This window comes from Leptosomus discolor, chromosome 5 (genome assembly GCF_034619465.1).
Source record: "Leptosomus discolor isolate bLepDis1 chromosome 5, bLepDis1.hap2, whole genome shotgun sequence".
Classification (NCBI taxonomy): domain Eukaryota; kingdom Metazoa; phylum Chordata; class Aves; order Leptosomiformes; family Leptosomidae; genus Leptosomus; species Leptosomus discolor.
In genome coordinates this window covers 40,612,383-40,632,116 of record NC_141395.1, presented here as the reverse complement: position 1 = coordinate 40,632,116, position 19,734 = coordinate 40,612,383, and the positions used below count along the sequence as shown (strand labels likewise).

Genomic DNA, 19,734 nt, shown 5'->3' with positions numbered 1-19,734 from the left:
TGATTGTCCAGCTTGCTTCTGTCACTAAAAGAAGTGTTCCCATCCAAGAAACCATCTTCCAGTTTTCCTTTATGACTTACACTTTCTGGTTTTAAAGATTCTCAAGTTTTCTTGCACTTCTGTGATAGATAACGATTTCTTCTTGTTTCCCCAGAATTAAAAGGAATATGCTTCCATTTACCCCTTGTCCAGCACCTGAAGGGTTTTTAGTTCTTAGGAGGCACAGGGCTCTAAGTTCACCTCTTCAATCATTTAAGCAGTTTTAAAAATTTTTATAGCTCCTGGACTGAAGAATGTTCCCTTCAGTACCTGGATTGGTCATGGATGAAGAAGCTGTAAAGTTTCTGTGGCAAGGAGTGCTTACAGGCCAGTATACAATCAGGAATGATGTGAGGTCAGTTTGTGGTCACTGAATCCATGACCATTAGCATCCTGACTTTAAGTCGGTATGTGCATCTAAACACCTTGTGTGCTGTCATGAAGTCAGTGTGCAATGTAAATAGGCTCACTGAGTCGCAACAGGAATTCTCATGATTCAGTCAAGAACTGCTTCAGTGGTAACAGGGTGGAAACTTTGCCCAAGAGTGTAAGAAAATAGGATTGATTGGTCTCTTGAGGATGCTTTTACACAATTGAAATCACACAAGCAAGAACGGCAAATTCTAACAGCCTTCCATGAGCTCTTAGGATTTCTTTGAGAACGTACTGTGTAACTCATAGCTTTTATACTAACATGCCGTAGGTAAAAATAATTAATTACATCTATTTTTTAAAACAGTAATGTCCTCTTGTATACCATGGAGTATCTCAAACTTCTCTTAATTTTTATTAAGGTGGAAAACTTGATAGGAAGAGACAAGGAGGTGACTTTGAGAGGTTGCAGTAGAAGTGAGTTGTGTGGAGTACTCCTGAGGAGGAGGACTTAAGTGTTTTTACCATGGAATTAGAAAAGAACAGCGATGTTAAGAGCAAAAGAAGATGCTTCAATCAGAGCTCCCATCTTTTTTCTTATTTGGATGAAGCTGAGCACATACTCGTCAGAGATGTTGCAGCAGGAGCTAACCACTCTGGCTTTGGCCAGGCACGTTCTGCCAGTGTTTCAGAATTAAAGTTGTCAGAAGAAAGCTTACCTTATTTAAGTTCATCTTTAGATGCAGATATTGAAATGTATAATAAAGAGAGAATGACAATTGGCTGTGCGCGGGTAGATGAAAGCAAGAAAGAAGCTGATGTGTTGGGAAGGACATGTGACAATACGCACTGTAACTGCGGGGTTTGTGATGATTTCAGACAAAGCCATTTAGGTGAAGATTCACAGCTGGAGTATCTCAGTGCTCACGAGCAAGATTTTGATGATAGGAATAGCTCAAGTGAGTTTTCTGAGCAAAAGGAAACCACAGGAATCGAAACCTTAAAGGTGATAGATCCCGTTCATGAAGTTCCAGGGGGTGGAGTCACACAGGAACAAAATCTCATTCACCTGTCAGAAGATTGTTCTCCTTCTCCTGAGTGTGGTGTAGGTGACCAGACCTGCCCTGAAGCAGCTGTGCCAGATCTTCCCCACCTGCTTCAGGACTCACTGCCTCTGCCATATTGTGATAGGATGACTTGTGATCATCAGGAAGAGCAAACAGAGTACCATAGTGTTGTTTATGGAAGTATACTTGAAAGTCATTCTTGGGGAAGTAAAGAAAGGGTCTTTCTAAGTCTGCTTGTATGTGACAGTTTAGAAAATGGAGAGGTGAAAGGCATACCACTGACTGATGGCCCACTGGCACCCCAAATTGCTACAAGTGAAGAGTTGTCTGAAGAGAGTGACAGACACATTCACAGCAAATCAGTGAAGCAAGACAATCCGTTACTGTCAAGAAGGCAAAGGGCCCTTGTGGAAGCCGTGCAACTTTACAAATGTGCAGGGAACGCTGTTTTCTGCAGTTGTGAAGAATCTGGTCCGTGCGCCTGTGGTTCCAGCTGCATTGGCTGCACTGCAAAGGCTGTTGAAACCCAATTTCCAGTCTCTGAAATTCTCGCTAGCAAGAATCCCTTTTTTGGGGTGCAAGTTGCAGATGAATCCTCCTCAGGAAATACTAGCTGTCTGAACTTGGAGCATCGTGAAAACTCAAAAAACGTTAGCAGTAAGGTTAACCAGGCTGTTGATGCGTGTTCTGATTTTAGAGCTTGCTTTACAACAAGCAGAAGTACCAGCACTCAGGTTTGTCTCTCATCCAGGGCTGTTAATACAGAGCTAACTATGAACAAATACCGACCCATGGGATGGCGCCATGAAACCCGTGCAGATGTTGCTTGCAATACAGACTGGTCATGTGCAGCTGGTAGTACAGAGGAAATTTGGTCGCAGCTTACTGACACGCTGGAAAAACACTCAGATGGCCATACTGCAACAGCTGAAAGGAGTTCACAAATTCGGGTAATTTAAAAAATAAAACCACAACCAAACAATTTTGATGTATAGAACTTTTTTTAACTTAAGTTGCTCAGAACATGGCTATAGAAATGTTAATCTGTAATTTTTTAAAATGTTTTTTTGTTTAGGAACAACAGGAATCAAAAAATGAGCTTTGTAGCAGCAATTTGAAGATAAGCACTGACAGGTGGGTCATGAATTGTTCTTGGTTTGGAATTCTAGGTGCTGGATAAGATTATTTTTTTGTGATTGAAAGGTGGTCCGTCCCTTAGCAAAACCAATGGTATTAAAAGATTGCTGGGGAGCAGCTCCTGCTCTGGAGGATAGGGCTGCCTTTCAGAGGGACCTGGATAAGTGAGAAGGATGAGCTGAAAACCTCCTGAAGTTGAACAAAGACCCCAGCAGACTTGGTCTGCAGCTGCAGACTGGCCAAGAACAAGTTGAGTGCAAGTCAGCAGTGCTCCCATATGGCAAAGAAGGGAAACCAATCCTGAGGCTGCATTAGCAAGAGTGCAGCTGGCAGATGGAGGGAAGTGTTGATTCTTTGCAGTTTTGTGCTTGTGAGGTTGCATCTGGAAAGGTATCTCCAGTTGTGAGCCTTGTAGTATAAGGAGATTGGCAGACTGGGGAAGGCCCGCCAGAGGGCCACAGAGATGGTGAGGGGAGCTGGTGGAGCACCTGATGTGTGGGGAGAGCTGAGGGAACTGGGTTTGTTCAGCCTGGAGAAGGGAAGGCTGGGGAGGTGGGGAACCTCCCTGCAGTTCTTGGCAATCTGCTGGTTGCAGAGAAGGCTGTGTCAAATTGTTTGCGGAGGTGTGTTTCAAAAGGGCAAGAGCCAGCAGTTAGTGGGGGGAATTCTAAGTGGGTGTGAGAAAAAGTTTCTTACAGTGAGAGTAGTATTGCAGAGATGGTACTGTCTCGTTTCTTGGAGACTTCAAACAAACAAACAAAGCAACAAAAAATCTGGACTGGTTGGTTTTGAAGTAAGCCCCGCTTTGAACAGAGGTTTGTGCTGCAGACCTTCAGAGATCCTTTCCAACCTGAATTATTCTGTGACGTGGAAACAAAGTAAGTGCGTGTGTAGAACAACAGAGTTGCTAAGTTTCTTTTTGTTCTTACGACTGCACTTTTTGGATAGATATTATTACAGTGCTCTTGCAGTTCGCACCTCTCAGGCTGATTATAGGGGAACAGCTACTGTAAGACATCATTTTGTCTGTGTAGTAAATAGGAGGAACTGATGTAATTTTTCCTTTTTTCCTTAAATTGTATCAGAAATAGCTTCTGGAAGGCTGCTTGTTTCAAAATAAAACATACTGAACTTAAAATACTGATTCAAGAGCTTCAAGGTTTTTTGGTTTTTTGTTTTTTTTTTTAAAAGGCCGGTCTACCTTGACAAACAAGCTGTGAAGAATTCTGCATCAAGCTGCTGTCAAAAGATACTCCAGAGAGCAATTGAAGCAGAATTGCAGATTCTAAACATTCATTATCAGATGTGCTATCAGCACTGCTTGAAGATTTACAGACTGGCTTTGGAGGAAAACACAAGCTTTAGCAGGCATGTACTTTAATATCCTTTGAAATGGATAACTTGGTTAAAAGGCATTAATTGCTAAATGTTACTGATGTAGTCTATCCATAGCTTATAATAGTGTTTATAGTTAATGGTGTTGTCCAAAAGAGTTTACATTCTCATAACTGCCAAGTTTTATTTTCAGTCTAAAATTTTCTGTAGCATTCACAAACCCAGCAAAATACAGTTTGTTTCCAGGAATGTCTTTCTGTGCAGGAGGAAAAGTACAGAAGGAATAGTACAGGATTGGACAGGATGCACAGTGGGGGAGCTGGGGAGGGGGTGGTAAAGGAGAAAGAGGAGGTGCAGAATTGTCAAGAGGTGAGGCAGGAAGGGGGTAACAATTGCAGAGTCTCTAGCTGATAAAGCATATGCACTGTAACAAACCTGGAATTCAACCAAGAAGTGCTGGCTCAGAATGCTTTGCTGTGCTATGGTTAGCTATTGAACCTCATTGCTATAGTATCTGCGTCATCACTTGGAGAGGGTTTGGGAGAGCAGGTCGCGATGCTGTGAAACAGAGGATGGCTCTGGAGAGCTGCTGCGCATGTTAGGAGTGAGCTCGTGTTCTTGCGTGATGTGGAGTAAACGTTTGGGCAAATCTGGAAGTGGTAAAATAAACGAAATGTCTGTCTAAGTTGATCTTATTTTCTGATGCATATTTTAACAGATGTAGTGGAAATGATGGATTAGGTTCATCTCTCATGTTGGTTTTGGAAGAGCTAAAGAAGCATTACAACAGTATGAGAATGAAAATAAAATTGAGTGTACCTTTAAAAGCACTTCCACCGCTATCAGTTGAGATGAAGTTGTTCGAAATATCTTCTTTTTATGTCCCCTGCAAGGTAATTTCTTAATTGCTTTTTGTTTTTAATATAAATAGTTTTTTTAGAAAATAAAGACGAATCTTTTCTTTTTTGACAGCTGTTCAGAGAGGATCTTTGCTATGAGTAAGTAGTCCTCATTTGTAGTATTTATTAGAGTTCAAAATAATGAGAAGTGACTTTAAAAGATGTTAAACTCAGAATTTCTTTCAGGGTGTGTCTTGTTGCTTCGAATTCTTTAGTTACAAGACTAGCATAGCACTTTGGGTACAGTGATTTTATTTTAAGGAAATTTTTACTCTGTAATGTTCTAGTATGCAAACAATGGAGTTGTATTTTTACTGTCTTTACAGCCAAAGTTTTCAATTTATGGATAGTTTTCCTGTTTCCCTACTTTCACTACTAAAAGCTTTGTTTCTAATATTAGTGCTGTCTTAAAAAAAAACAAAAACAAAAACAAAACAAAAAAAACCACCAAAACACTGAAACCACAAAAAAACCACCAAAACACAAGGATGTTGCTGCCGACAAAGATAATATTAGACATATAAGCAAGTGTCCTGCTAAGATTATCATTCAGTTATGAAGAATGATAGAAAGATAACTTCATATTTCAGGCAGACATATAGTACTGCATGTTCAGGAACCTTGTGCAGTTCTTTTATGTAAGTGGAGATTAGAACAAATTTGGCAATAGGTTTTTGTTGTATCAGGTAAACAGCTACAGATCTTTTCAAATTTCTTTTAAGTATTAGTAAAATGAACCAAAAATTGCACAGATGTTTTGATATCTTTACGATTTGAAATATCACACAGTCATCTAGGTAGAAAGGAAAAACAACCTATTGTAAACCTAGAACATAACTTTAGGTTTGAGTTTGCAACCAATGCTTTTATAAAATACAGGTCTCAAAACCCCTTGGGTTCTCATTTTAAGCTAAAATTTACTGAACGCACATTCTTTATTTTACTGTGAGCTTTTGGAAATATTTAAATTAATATTTCACAGTACGCGATATCATTGTAGAGTTTAAAATTGTTGTGCCGTATTTTGTACGAAAGTCTTGGATCTGTTTTAGTTCTGATTCAGGCCTGAGAAACGCTGACTTGGAAGCACCAAAACTGCAAGAATGGAAAACTTCTGTCAACATGGTAGGGACTTCTTCATTACTGAATTTCCTAGACATTATGTTGTGAAGTATGGTCTTCTTTTAGATATGTGCAAATAGAATCACAGTCTTCAGTTCTCAGACCGGGATTCTTTGCCAGTAATTGCAAATGTAGCTGATGCAACCAAAATTTTGATCGTCCTTTCAAAATAAAATAGGTTGGGGGTTCTTGAAGACAATCAGTAGGTTAACTTTTTAAAATTTACCTGTTTAATCATTTAATATTCTGAAGCTCAGAAAAATAGTGTATAATCATGTGCAAGTGCTATGACATAACTGAAACGTGTTTGTAGGACAATCCACAGACAGTATGTGTAACTGGCAGTCAGCCAAGTGACTCTACTTCCTCCACGACACTTGAAGAACAGCATAAACATAAGGATGTGGAATGTGGTAAGCAATCTGCTTCTAGTACAAATACTACATTATTTCTTAGTTAAGTTGTTGGAAAATAAAACAAGCCCTGTGTAAAACATATGTATGGATACCTATCTGTCCTTTCTCTGGTGGAATGGTTAATCTTATATGAGCTCTATATTACACTTTACCTCTTGAAAAAGAATGTCGCTACTTAAATCAGAAGTGAAAACTAGTACGTTTCACCTTTTTGTAATATAGTACCAAGTCATGTAGGTAGCTGGAATCCTCTTAAGCACGGAAATTTTATATTCATTCATATGGCATACCACAGTCTGAATTTTAACACACTAGAATTTATTTCAACTGTCAAGGCTGTGCAGAAAATCAAGAAGGGAATGAATATTGGTTTGATGCTAAAGAGGACATGACAGTAGCAGATTTTTCAGTAATAGCTGAAGAAACAAAAAAGCAACATGAAAAACAAGACACAGTTAATACGAAAGGTGAGATCATGTGCTCTATGCTGCCATACCTAATAATGGTGTTTGTTTATTATTCAAGTATTCTTGTTCCTTCTACAAGCATAAGTAAACATGGAAAAAATGCTAGCTGGGTTTTCAGACATATTTTTTCTTTGACTCACAGTGAATGCTTGCACAGCTACTCGGCTCTTTTCATCCATGTTTTTCCTTGAAAACTTTACCTGCAGTGGTTAAACTCAATTTAGTAAATGTCCAGCCTATCATGTAGCTGGAAATCTTTCTCTTTTTCTCTTCCTTTTCTTTCTGCTTCCTTAAGAGTTAGCTGGGAGTGGTCTGTGTTTGGAGACTTGGGTCCCAGTGGGGGGTATGGTTAGAAGTCCCAGTGTGTTGAAAGCAAAGAGCTTGTGTGCTCTGTGGTGGGTTCTCACAGTGCACTTTTAGCACTAGTTGGTACCTGTTGGTTCAGACCAGTGTGTTCTGAGGTTTTACCTCTTCTGCCTCTTCAAACCTCAGGAAATACTCAGGGAAAAGATATTTCACAAACTGAACCGTTCTGCTTCTCAGGATGCTCATTTTCTGTTAGAAGATGCTGTCCATTCTGTTTGGGTTTTTTTAAAGATTTTTCAATCTACGCTTTCCCAGATCTACAGAGGAGATGTTCACTCGAACTGAAACAAGAATAGTTAGTAACACTTAGCTTTCTTACATTTATTATTAGAAATGAAGATAACGGAGGGTGGAAATGAGTGTTCTTTTGTTCGTATTGGTGGCCCAAGTGCCTCAGTGTCAGAGGTATGCCTGATCTTATTTACATAGTAGTAACGTCTTGCCTCTTTTCTGAATTCTTTCATACTATACATTTGCAACCAAACATGCTTCTATTTTGTAGGGTGATTTAAGATCACATTTTCAGAAGTGTCAGATTTCTGATGCTCTTACCTCTGTGGATTCTAGTAACTACAGGTATGTTAATACAAGTTTTACTTGTTTCAGGGTTTTTTTTTCTGTCAAAGTAAGTGAATCATGGGAGAGAGAATTGTAGAATGGTTTGGGCAGGAAGGGACCTTTAAAGGCCATCTAGTCCAACCTCCCTGCAGTGAGCAGGGACATCTTTAGCTGGATCAGGTTGCTCAGAGCCCTGTCCAACCTGACCTCTGGGCTGCGAGCACACATTGCTGGGTCATGCTTGGTTTTTCATCCACCAGCACCCCCAGGTCCTTCTCTGCAGGGCTGCTCTCAATCCATTCATCCCCCAGCCTGTATCTGTGCTTGGCATTGCCCCAACCCAGGTGCAGGACCTTGCACTTGGCCTTGTTGAACTTCACGAGGAGGAGTTGTTCATTAATTTGTTTCAGTAATTAATGCAGGTACAGACAGGTTGGCAAAAACTTGTCATCTTACGAGAAGTTAGAGTTTGAAATTCTCTGAGTTTAATGCAGATACAGTTTGTAATCAAAAAATTAGAATCATCATGTGTTCTTACTGATGGTAATTTAATATGTTTTACTTAGTTTCCTTTTTTTTTTTAATTTTACGCCTTAGATCTGCATTTCTTTCCTTTAAAGACACTAATAAAGCAAAGTTAGCTGTAGAGGAAATGAACCAGAAAACATCTCCTCCTTTCTCCACAAATTCATATGATGCCTATATTTCTCCTGATACGTTGAACTTGAGCAGCTTTACCAAAGTGATGAAGAAACTTCAAGAAATTCATCCAGGGGCTAGCAGGTGAGAGTATTTGGATTTCATTTCTGCCCTGATTTGTAATGGATCCAGTATTCATGGTAACAATGTGCTAAATGTATTGCACAAAATGGGGTGTAAACAGCTACTTTTTTAAATTCATATAGAGACAAAATTGTGGCTGCTTTGCTGGAGGTGAGGAAGAACAACAAAGGTACCCTAAGTGGCTTGTCCCTCAGTTCCATTGTGGAAAGGGCCTCGGTAATTCTAAGGAAGTCGACCCCCAGTTGTGGGTGGAAGAAGCAATGTAAATAAGTGAGTATTCTAGCGTCCGGAAGTACGTTGAAATAAAACCACTGGTATTTATGTAGCTGTATAGCCTGACTAGATTAGTAACTAACTTGATATAAAGCTCTGCAGGAAGTACCTGCATGAATCCACTGAAACTATCGTTTCTAAGGATTGTTAGCTGTTTTGCAGAACATCTGTAAACTGATAGGCTCACTAGCTTTGTGCACTCTATAAAACTTGGCACGCTGGGGTTTTTATTGTGCAGACTGTTTTGTTGATTAACTAAGTGAACGTCATCGTACATATTCTGGACAAAGGTGACACCTAATGGCCAGTCCTTGTGTAGCAGTTCATAAAGAAATGCCAACATAGTCAACTTTGGTTTAAAAATTGATGTTTTCTGTCTGATGTATGAGTTTCAGTTCTGGACTAGAAATCTGACAGATGAAGATTGTATGTCTGTTCGTTTATTCATGTTAAAAGACATCTTGCATGATGACACAGCACTGGACACAGCAGGAAGCTGCAGCCAGCTGAACATGCTAAAAGCACAGCCCAGAACTCCAGGGATGTGGAGATATAGTCTCCAGTAGGAGACATCCTTGAGTTGGTGCTTGTTTCAGTCTCCTACCAAGCTTTGTATTCTGCTTTGTTTAGGACTGCTAGCAGTGCCACTACCAGGATTCCTGCACTGTCCAATATGTTCTTTGCAATGCTTCAGCTTCACATTTGCCCACAAACAAAATTTTTGCATGATACTTATTCTTCTGTAGTCCTTCTTCCCAAAACTGCACCAAATTCTTAATGCTCTGATTTTGGTCTCGGAGCTCCTGTTTTCAAGCATGTCCAGGAGTCAGTTTGGTTTTAATCGATAACCACCTCTTCCAAGATGAGTAAGTATTTATGCTGATAGTTTTACATATCCAGGTATCTTTCCCACCTGTTGGATGTTGCTTGGCAGACTAAAATCTCCTGGTCAGATGCCTGTGGACATGTTCTGTAGCACGCACGTAAACCAGAACACTGCCTTGACTTGAAGAGCACTGCTCTGTGTGACATACTAGAACTGTAGTAGAGTGATTCTGCTCAGTAAGATGGAGCAGAAGCCTGGGCTACAAAAGCCTCCCTAGATGTGTTAGATATACAAATAGATGCTTATAGGTCATTTGTCTCAGTCCTTGTTCTGCGAGGTAATTACCAGTGACCAGAAAAGTCATTCAGAAGGACTGACTGTAGGTTGGGTTAAATCCACAGAGACATAGGATAGGATTTTACATACAGCGTAAAGAATCTCAACCAGCGTGCATGTTTGGCCAAATTCCTTTTGAAAGGATTAGTGTAATATAAGTTTGTTAGTTTGGCATTTGACTCCCCTGTGAGTTTTTACAGATGCCTCTATGAACCAAAATAAAATTTAGAAAAGTCTTCATATCCACCTACTGACTGACTTCTGCAGGACTACGGATAAGGACATAAACTGATTTAAAAAAAAATAAAATCTTGCCATTGAAAGTATTTTCAATCAGTAAGGTTTCAACAGCCTCAGGGTGTTGTGCTTTCCTTGTCAAGTGATTTTTTTTTTTTTCTTTTTAATAAACGCTGTGTCAGCTCTACAGTCATAATTATTGCTATTATAGTATTTTTTTTCTGCTGCTTTGCTAAAGAGATGATGACGTATAACAATTTTTACTTTCATCCGAGGGAGCTGTGAAATAGCAGAGTCGTTAATAAGTAATGGGGAAAAAGAATTCTCATCTTCCCATTGTAAGAAACAAGTGTGTAATACTTTTATGGAAAGATGACTCTGCTCAAAGCTCATCTATGCTGATTCTGGTATGTGTATGGCTTCAGACTTCCCTGAAGGCCAAGTGTCCACAGAGAAATACCACCTGGGAGTCTTATGTTCTTGCAAGCTGGTGAAACGTCCAGAGTTTTACAGATAATACTTTTATGCCAAGCTGTATTACACAGAATTTAATGTATAACAAATTGAATTCAGCTCTAACGTAAAGCATGATATAATCTTGCTTTTTTCTTTGGCTGCCTTAGCCCAGAGCTGGGCATTCGAATGTTTGTAGGTCTTGTGTATTTGTTAGTTTTGAAGCAGTAACTTCAGTAGAAATGAGAAGTTAGGTTTCGGACTGGAGAATCCTTTTATTCTCATTAGTAAGCGGCTGTCATATTTACCTGAACCAGCACGCTTAACCTTTTTCTGTCTTCTAAACCTAGTGGTAGGCAGCAGTTAACAGGAATCATGATGCTATAAAAGTTACTCAGTGCAGCATTAAAAACAGCAATTTCGTTAAATTTTATCAGTAACAAATGTCCACGCTTGGAAGCTTTCTGTGAATTTAATAATCTGCAGAGTAAAAATTTTGAAACAGACCAATGGAGAGGAGTAACAAAAAAAAAAAAGCCTAACTAAAACAGTGCTTTGAGAAACATAAAGAAATGCATAGAGTCTACATACTCTGAAATCATGATTTGATAACTTAATTCTGGATTAATTGTATTACTAAAAAAAGGACCACCGGATACAATTTGTTGCACAAAGATGATATATTTTAGTTTATTGTAGTAATTTTTTTGATGTGCCTCTCAAAGCAAGGAAACCTTGTTCTTCTGTGTACTTCTGCAGTACATAGGAAAATCAGTACAGCTTCTAGTGGGTTTCTGGGGTGATAAAACTGCTGATGTTCCTTTTATTTCAGTTGGGAGTGTGTACATGCAGAATTTACCTGCTGGGTTTTTTGTGTGTTTTGTTTTTTTCTTTTTAGGTAGATGGCTTTCCAGTTAGGAAGAATTGATCATCTCCCTTTGGAAGATTTTTGCAAATTCGGTACTCCAGCTTATTCTGAGGTTGTTCTGTATTTCTTGTTTGATTTATTTCAGCAGATGTTAATGAAAACTCATGTAGCATCACTGTATGATGTGCTGTCTTATCTGAGAGTGTATAACCTGAAGGTCGGTTTGAGGTGTTTTTCTGTTTATGCAGACATTAAATGATTCTTCCCAGTTTTCTAGTTCCTGTAGTTAATTCAAGCATTTCGGCAGGCTTCTCTAAGGTGGAAAGATCCACTTCAGTGAAGCAAAACTTCTCTAATTCCAGTGGGGCTTTTCTAGGCTGAAGTACACAACCCCCAGTTCTTGCATGACACTTAATTTTAGGCACAGTGGTAGCTGCTAAGATGTTAATAAATAGCCAACATGCTTGTGCTTTCCAGATAATCTGATTCTGAATAGTCCGTAGGAATTCTGTGTATCCTTTGAATACCAGGGAGGCGCGGGGGAGGGCTTCATTTTAGAAAAACCAGGCTTCGGAGCTGGCAGCGCTGGTGGACACGGTTATATAATCCTGTGCTGCAGCAGAGTCATCTCGTGTCCATTTTGACTCAGAAGCGTGTTGCAGCCTGCAGAGCCCTGATACGGCCAAAATTTCCTTCAGGATGAAGCCTAGATTTTAATATTTTTTTTTTTCCAGAACATGGCATTTTGTTGTCTCATATCCCACTTCTGTTGCTGCAAGCAGAGGATGGGCTTCTAAATTGTCTTTGTGTCCCATGGCCTCCTGTAGTGGGAAGCACACCCTCCCTGAGACTTTTTGTTTGGGTTGATACAGGGGGGAGGAGGAAAGCTGGGAGTATCCAGTCTTTCATGTTTGCTGTCGTTACAGTACAGAAGAGGTCTAGAGTTTAAATCCTCTTCTGGTAAATGAAGGGAAGGCAGCTTAGGTGTACGTGTCTGGTCAGGGGGTGAGGAGAATTATCCTTGATTGACATGGACAGGCCCACGCCGCAATACTGCACAACAAGACAGTGCATCGCTGTTGTCCATCTCTGTCTCTTTGTTGTACTTCGTTCCAGATCCTGGCTGTATTTGCAACTTTTCTTACCTGTGAATAAAAGTTCAAATTCCTTCTCCAAAAGGTTGTGCTGGTGTTTTGCTGTTTTCAGAGCTCATCCGTTCCCTCGCCTCTTAGCAGAACTCCTGTAGGTAATGCTTTCAGAACCCCAGCCTTGTCTTCGACTGTCAGCGTTGTAAACTTGGTCCTGAAGCTGCAGGTGAGGCCTCAACTTTGATACGAACAGGGAAGAAACCAAGATGAAAGCAGGCATAGGCTTTGCTCTTTATTATTAATAGTAAATGATGCCCTTTGTGATTCTGCAATTAGGTAGGGTTCTTTAATAGTTTGGAACTGGCTTTCTGGCACGTTTCATCAGGAAAGTAGAAATGGGTGCGATGTGAAACACTCAACTTAGCATGCTGTGGGTTTTTTCATTCTGCTTTTCTTGTTTTTCTCCCTCCCTCTTAAAATGTGAGTGAACTGATTCGTGGGACAGTGACCTCCCTCGCTCGCTGGCATGATACGCTCCTAATTGCATATCCTAATCCTAGACTCCTGAAAAGCCCGTGTTCAGCTGAGGCAAAAATTCACCTACCAGCTCTAGGTGGAGCTGTGCTAGCTCGGTAGCGATTTCCCACTCAGTTAAATGTTTTGCGGCTTTTTTTTTCTTTATTTTATTTCCCTCCTAAGATTACATTTCATCCTCTACGTCCGTACCCACACACATCCCGGGAAGCAGAGCTCCGGAGGAGGATCCCTTCCCGTGGGCACCCACCGCCCCCGAGGAGGCAGCACCCCACAGGCGGGCTGGCTGCGCGGCGGTGGCGGCGATGGCTCTGCTCCCTCGGCGGTTCCTCTGCTTCCTGCTGGGTAAGTCGGCGTCTCCGGGCCTCCCACCACAGCAAACTTTCCTGCCCGGTACCGGCACCCACCCGCTGCAGCGACAGCTGCTGCTGCAGCGGGTGGGTGCCGCTGCCGGGCAGGCATGTTGTTAACATTTGCAGCATTCATGCAGGGCTATAACAGCAAGACAATCTCCTCTGGAAGCCCCGGAGCAGCAGTTGTTTCAAAAGTAGCAATTAATTACTAAAAGACTGCTCTATTTTCCCATTTCTGAGCCAGAGGGAGAGGACGTGAAAGTGCTCCTTCAAGCGTTTCAAAGCTGAGGTTGGACGTTCTGGGTTTTACAAATGATCGACTTAAAATCAGGTTGGAAATTCTTGCTTTGCTTGATTATTTTCACAGAGCGCAGCGTGCCCTGGTTTCCTTGATGTCCCTAGCATTTCGGATGCAACAGGTAGAGACGTGCAGTGCTTGTAACCTGAATGTCCGCAGCAGAAAGCTCAGAAGGATCACATATTGGTACTCTCTTGAGATAGGTGTTCATTTAAGGTTATTTAAAAGGGAAACCACGTACCCTCGCTCTAACACTGATCTTGCATGAAAGCTCTTTGAGGAAATGTAGATGTTTTCCTTCTTCCCCTTCTCCTGTGCCAGTTTTCTCCCCTGAACCCTGGTGAATAATGCATTGAGCTGTTGTGCGTGTAATGGTCTTTTCTGTACCATGTAATTAACTATTTACTACTCTTTAGCTGGCAGTTATTCACAGGGAGGAGAAGCTGTGCCATTAGATGAAGCACGTTCTCCATGCTTGGTTGCAGGGAAAGGCTCTGGGTCCCTGGCTGAGGAGGGAGCAGTCCCACGCAGAAAGCTGTGGCTGATTTTGCTGCCAGTTAGCACTAATTCCTGCTTAGTTAAGATTTCTCTTTGCTGTGTTTTCCCAGTCCTTTTTCCTGCCCCTTTCTTCTCTCAGTTTGGGCACAGTAACTTTTGAAAGTGAGGAGAGCAGGAGTTGGTGATATTCCAAGCTGCTCTTTTCCATCTCCAGTAGGCTCGGTCACAGCGGGACGTCTGCCTCTGTGCAAGCCACTTAACTGATGACAGCTAATCATGGTGTTGAGTGGTGGATGCATTTGTCTTTTGCTGCATCCTGCTCCTGTGATTTTTTTTTTTTAAATTTTTTTTTTTTTTTAGCATGTTCTGCAGTATTTAAACCCACTATTTGGGTCTTTCTGCTTTACAGCCCCACGCGCAGCCAGGGCTGCACTGAAATTGCAGGTGACAACTGAGACACCCCACAAGTCACGGTGGAGTCATGAATGTTGAGGTTGCTGTGGCTTTGGAGGACGCAGGTGTTTTAAAATGAAAACAATTATTTTTTAAAAAAGGGAAAGATAAAAGGGGGAAAAAACCCTCTGCTAATAAATGTGCCAGGTTCTTGGTAACATGAGCACTGAGGTGACACACAAACCCAGAGTGCCTCTGCTCACATCAGGCCTTAACACTCACATGGGGAGCATCGTGTCTGTTCCTGTAAATCTTGCCACGCACCATTGCAGAGTGGCTTTGGAAAGGCAGCAGGTAGGGAGGACGGCTGTGTGGTGGTGTTTTTACTGCTGGCTCATGAGCCCTGCTGCTGCCTTGGGATGCACTCGTGGACAGCTTCCTTTGTCACTAAAGCACTTTCCCTCGCAAATTGTTGAGAGCTTTATGAACAATGAGAGTTGGGTGGTGGCTTATGATGCTGTGTCCGTCGTGTCCCTCCCCCCCCCCGAGCTGTATTTCTGGAGCTGCATCCATCTCTGTAGACAGCTCGACTTGAGCTCAGGGGCCTCCACCAAGCCCCGTCCTGCCCCAGCTCCTTCTTGCTGCGTTTAGCTGCGGTCTGCCACTGCAGTCCACAGCAGGATGCAGAAGTGGTCTGGGGAGGCCGTCTTTCTGTTTCAGAAGAAATGGATACTGTCTGAGGTGTCCAGATGGCGTCTAGAATAAAATGGGGAGCAAGATTAAGGCTGATAGTGCTTCATTGTGCCTTTGAGTTGGTCATTTCCTCTTCAAGTCAGAGCACAGCCTGTGCAGGACATTTTGATGGTGGGACTGAGCCCCTGGCCTAAAGCTGCGTGAGCCGTACTGCCCAACTGGAGAGCTTTCCCTGGCGGCTCGGAGCTGTTGACTCCTAAATTAATTAGCATGTGGCCTGGGCCACGAGAGGATGACACAGACCCTCTCTCTGCCACCATACCAAAGTCAGGGTTCAGATCCTGGCAGGATCAGCTGAGCTTTCCTGCTATGCAAGAAAAACCTTTCTCTTAAAGCTCAAGTTTTAAGTAACTTTGCAACTGGCTGTGGAGTCCTCAAAAAGCAATGACGGTTAGGGTATCAACTGCCTAAAACTAACCCTGGTCTCATTCAGCAGGCCTGAGATCCAGCTATATCCCAAGGTAACTGCTTCCATCAGAGGTAAAATTAGGCTTTTTCTGGTTTTTGGCTGCGGTTCCCTGCAGAGGCTGCTTAGAGAGGAGGGAATGAGCCATGCTTTTGCTCATTGTTACCAGGAGCGGTGATGATCAGCACCACACTCTGCTCTGCAGTCTTGTTTTGGCATTTAAGGAGTTACCTGAGGGCTGGATTTCACAAGGAGACTCGTTATTGCTGGTGATGATGGTTGGAGCGGGATTATGGCGCAGGAGCCAGGTCAACGTTGTGCAGCTGAGAGTTAACAGGAAAACCCTGGTATTTCTGCTAGGCCCCAGGCAGGTTTGCAGAGAGATGGGTCCACACGGATGACATGTCTGCTGTGTCGCTTGCTGGAGCGCGGTGCAGGGCTGTGCCAGCAGCATCCCTCCCGTGCCCCGCGGGCGTACCAGGGGTGCTGGCTTTCAGAGCTGCAGTGCCTCTCACGATCATGCTAGTGGGTGGCTGGAGATCCCCCAGGGATGGATGTTCCCCACGCCGGCATTTGCTGTCACTTCCTGTGCCTATTTCTGGTTGCACGCAGTGCTGTGCTAGGCTACTTTGATTTCTCTTGGATTTAGATGGCTGTATTATTGCAAGAGATAAGAGGGAATTGCAGGTAAGGCCAGTAAAACATTAATATTGTATTGATTCTCTCCATCTTCTGTCTGTGCTGTACAACATTGCATTTGCATATTTTACAGAAGATGTTGCTTTCTTAAAAAACAAAGCATTGATGCTATTTGTGATCTTTCCTGGAAAATAGGAAATTATAAGTGCTTTCGTATCCTCTGTTCAGCTCCTGGGACCCCTGGAGTTGGGAGAAAAGGTAGAAACTTAAAACCTTTGGAGTTCTTTGGAGTAGTTTAAATTGTCTTAACTTCACATATAAGCATCACAACTTTGATCCCTGGACTTCGGTCCAACAAAAGATCCGGGAAAGGAGGCAGCAGTGAGAGGAGATGCTTTGGGTTTTCTGTATATGCCTGGGTGCCTGTGTATTCACTTTACCCTGTCACCATCCTTAAACCATTATACCTCACACCCTGATACCACCAATTGGTGCTTTGCAGGCTGTAGTTGGTTTGCCTCTTGAATTTCCTGGACTCAAAAATATAGCAGTAAGAAAAGATAAACACTAAAAGTAACAAGAAAGGGAAACCTCTGCCTGTCAGCAGGAGCAGCTTTGCGAGACAGGCAGCTGCACTGCTACAGCAAAATTTTGTGGTGCGTTAGGGTTATTTGTGTCTTCCTTTGCCCCAAAACACACTCAAGTAATGCCTGTGTGTGATTTGAGCTCAAGCACCTCTTCTAGAAAAATACTTAGTCTTGCTTTAAAGACTAATCGAAGCCTACCGTGTCTCTGGGAAAATCCTCCTAAATACTTAGAGCGTATCGTGTTATAAATCCCTGACAATAAAGCAAAACGTTCCTCCTCCCTTTCAGAATATCTCTGAGATGGAGAGGACTCGAGGCTTCCTATGCAATGAAAGAAAAGCATGTGAGTAGTGAAAAATAAATTACTTCCACTGTGTAATTTCAGATACTGATCCCATGCATACCAGCTCTATTCCTATAGAAACGGGTCGTGTATGGGTTTGGTCGGCTGGCTGCAGGCTGTGCTCTCCAGTCAGGAAGCCACTTGGCTTTGAGAAATTGAATTGCATTTATTAACTCTGAAATGCTGTTGAATTAAACAGCCATTAAGCATGGCACGTATTTGTAATGACCTTGGAGGTTGTGGGTAATGAAAATATAAATGCCGTGACCTGGAATGAAATTAGAGACCTCAGGGTTGGCATCCTTCATATTTTCATAGGGCTGGAAATCAATATTGGGTCATTACAGAGTTGAGGGAGGTCTCGGAAACCTGCAGGTGGAAATACGGAGTTACTGCTCTGCGCTAGCAAGTTCCTTCTGCCTCCCTAACCGGCTGTAAAGTCTGGCACCATCAGTAAAAACAGGCATGTTTGGTGGATGTTTTGGCCCCAAAGCAATGGTTGGGATCGCAGCCCTTGCCGGCACAGAGCCTACACCGAGCGAGGACTGAAAACACCACGGGGCAGCACTGGGATTGAGGGAGAGGAGCATGAAAAACTGCTTGTAGGGGATATGCAGCGTGTTTCAACTTGGTTAAAGAGCTAAGTACCTTTTTCTCTTCTAAAAGATCATCGTGGCTAGGGTTTGCTGGGCAAATTCCCACTGTGGATAGATGTGTACCAGGGAATCCTGAGTCTGGGGAGCCGTTGCTCGGCCGCTGTGCTGCCGCGGATGCTGCCTATGAGCTTGCTGCTTTTAATCAGCAAATCCAGTGATGAACATGCTTAATGGCTTTAGTCCCTTGTCTCTGTACCTCTACAACTTGAGGTTTTGAGGATTTAAAACCACAGCCTGACAACTCGGGGAAAGCATCCCAGTGGGGCTCTGCGTGCACTGGGAGACGGGCAGCAGCCTGGGTGAAAACCTCCAGCAGCGCTGGATTTCAGCCAAGGGCGGGATACAATCCATTTGGGCTTCCCCATATCCTTTGGGTAACGTTTGTTGGGAAAATGGCAGAGCTCTGTGTGGGTGAGTTGCAGTAGAAGTGCCATCTCTGCATGTTATTCAGCTGGAAGGAAAGAAAACTGCATTGAGGAACCTCTGCTAAAAGGGAAAATAAATTATTCCCAGGCTGCTCGTGTGGCTCAGCAACAGACTTCAGTCTTGAAACTGTATATTGAAAGTATTTCATCAAGCTCCTGTTCTTTGCAGCCTGTGATGAATGCACCAAGGCAGCGCAACTACTTATTTTGGGTTTTAGTATTTATTTATTTATGTGTCTCTTCATAGGCAATCTGTTTGAATGAGTAACATTTGCCTGGGAACTGACTTCTTTATATCGAAGGTAGTTCCATAAAATGGTTCATAGTCCCACGTACCAGAATAATCCACGTTTAATGCACACAAACCTGTTGAAACCTGAACCAAAAGGATTGAAGTGTGTTGTCTCCAAACCGATGCCGGGCACTTTTAACCTCGGTGTTACCTTCCCTGTTCTTATTATAGCCTCAATCAACTGAAATAGCTGAAGGAAAAAAATAGTCTGGGGGGCAGGGGGAGAAAAGCACGTTCACCTTTACCACATTCTTGAGATCTTGAGCTTGGTGGCCCCTCATCTCTCCATGGCTTTGTGCAACAAAGCCAGCCCGGCTTTGAGGCCCAGCTGCCATCTGGCCTCTTTCAGCATCCTGTGCTTTGCTGATGTTTTGAAACCAACTCTAAAGCATGGCTCTAGTGCCAGGTTAAGGTGTTGGGGTGACGGTGCTGGAAACCACTGTCCTCCCCTGGTAGGCAGGAGACATGTGGCTGCTTCCTGGGGGTGGCATCCCTTCAGCCCCTGGAAGCTGCTGCCAACCACCTGGGCTGTTTGCAAAAGATGGGTGTGCAGAATTCAGTGGGGATCCCTGGTTCAGCTCACCTATGCCAGCGAGCGGGTATTTGATGCTGATAATGGTCACCCTTTTGAACTAGGAGTGGGTGAAGCAGGAGAAGTCAGGGCTGTACCGTCGCTGATCTCCAGCATGTGTCTCCTGTGTTTCTCCTCCATTAATTTAATCAAGGCGAATTATTTTTTAAAAGACCCCGCTATTTGTTAAGGATATAATTATCTTTATAACTAACTGCTCATGGCAGATTTTTCCCTCCTGATTTGCAGCCAGCCAGCAGTTGGGTTTCAGCGTGCCTGGGTTTTGATTTGCTTTCTCCTTCCTCCCTTCTCAGCTGGTTTTGATTCTCATTTTACTTACTAAA

General features: G+C 42.6%; 1 protein-coding gene across 1 annotated transcript; it reads left to right on the top strand.

Annotated features, from left to right (window-relative positions):
* The first annotated feature begins 937 nt into the window (after positions 1-937).
* RBM44 (RNA binding motif protein 44) lies at positions 938-18,260 on the top strand. Its single transcript, XM_086465990.1, has 10 exons — positions 938-2,428; positions 2,554-2,612; positions 4,669-4,843; positions 6,285-6,384; positions 6,723-6,854; positions 7,552-7,625; positions 7,723-7,796; positions 8,376-8,561; positions 13,342-13,521; positions 18,113-18,260. Exons 1-10 carry the CDS (start codon positions 938-940, stop codon positions 18,258-18,260), a joined length of 2,619 nt encoding a protein of 872 aa, XP_086322116.1.
* Positions 18,261-19,734: the final 1,474 nt, after the last annotated feature.

Bases quoted from the DNA above. Each gene is read 5' to 3' on its own strand.
- RBM44 (XM_086465990.1), top strand. From the start codon at position 938: ATGGAATTAGAAAAGAACAGCGATGTTAAGAGCAAAAGAAGATGCTTC. The intron at 4,844-6,284 runs GTAATTTCTTAA...ACGTGTTTGTAG, and splicing joins CTTTTTATGTCCCCTGCAAG to GACAATCCACAGACAGTATG. The intron at 7,797-8,375 runs GTATGTTAATAC...TTTACGCCTTAG, and splicing joins GTGGATTCTAGTAACTACAG to ATCTGCATTTCTTTCCTTTA.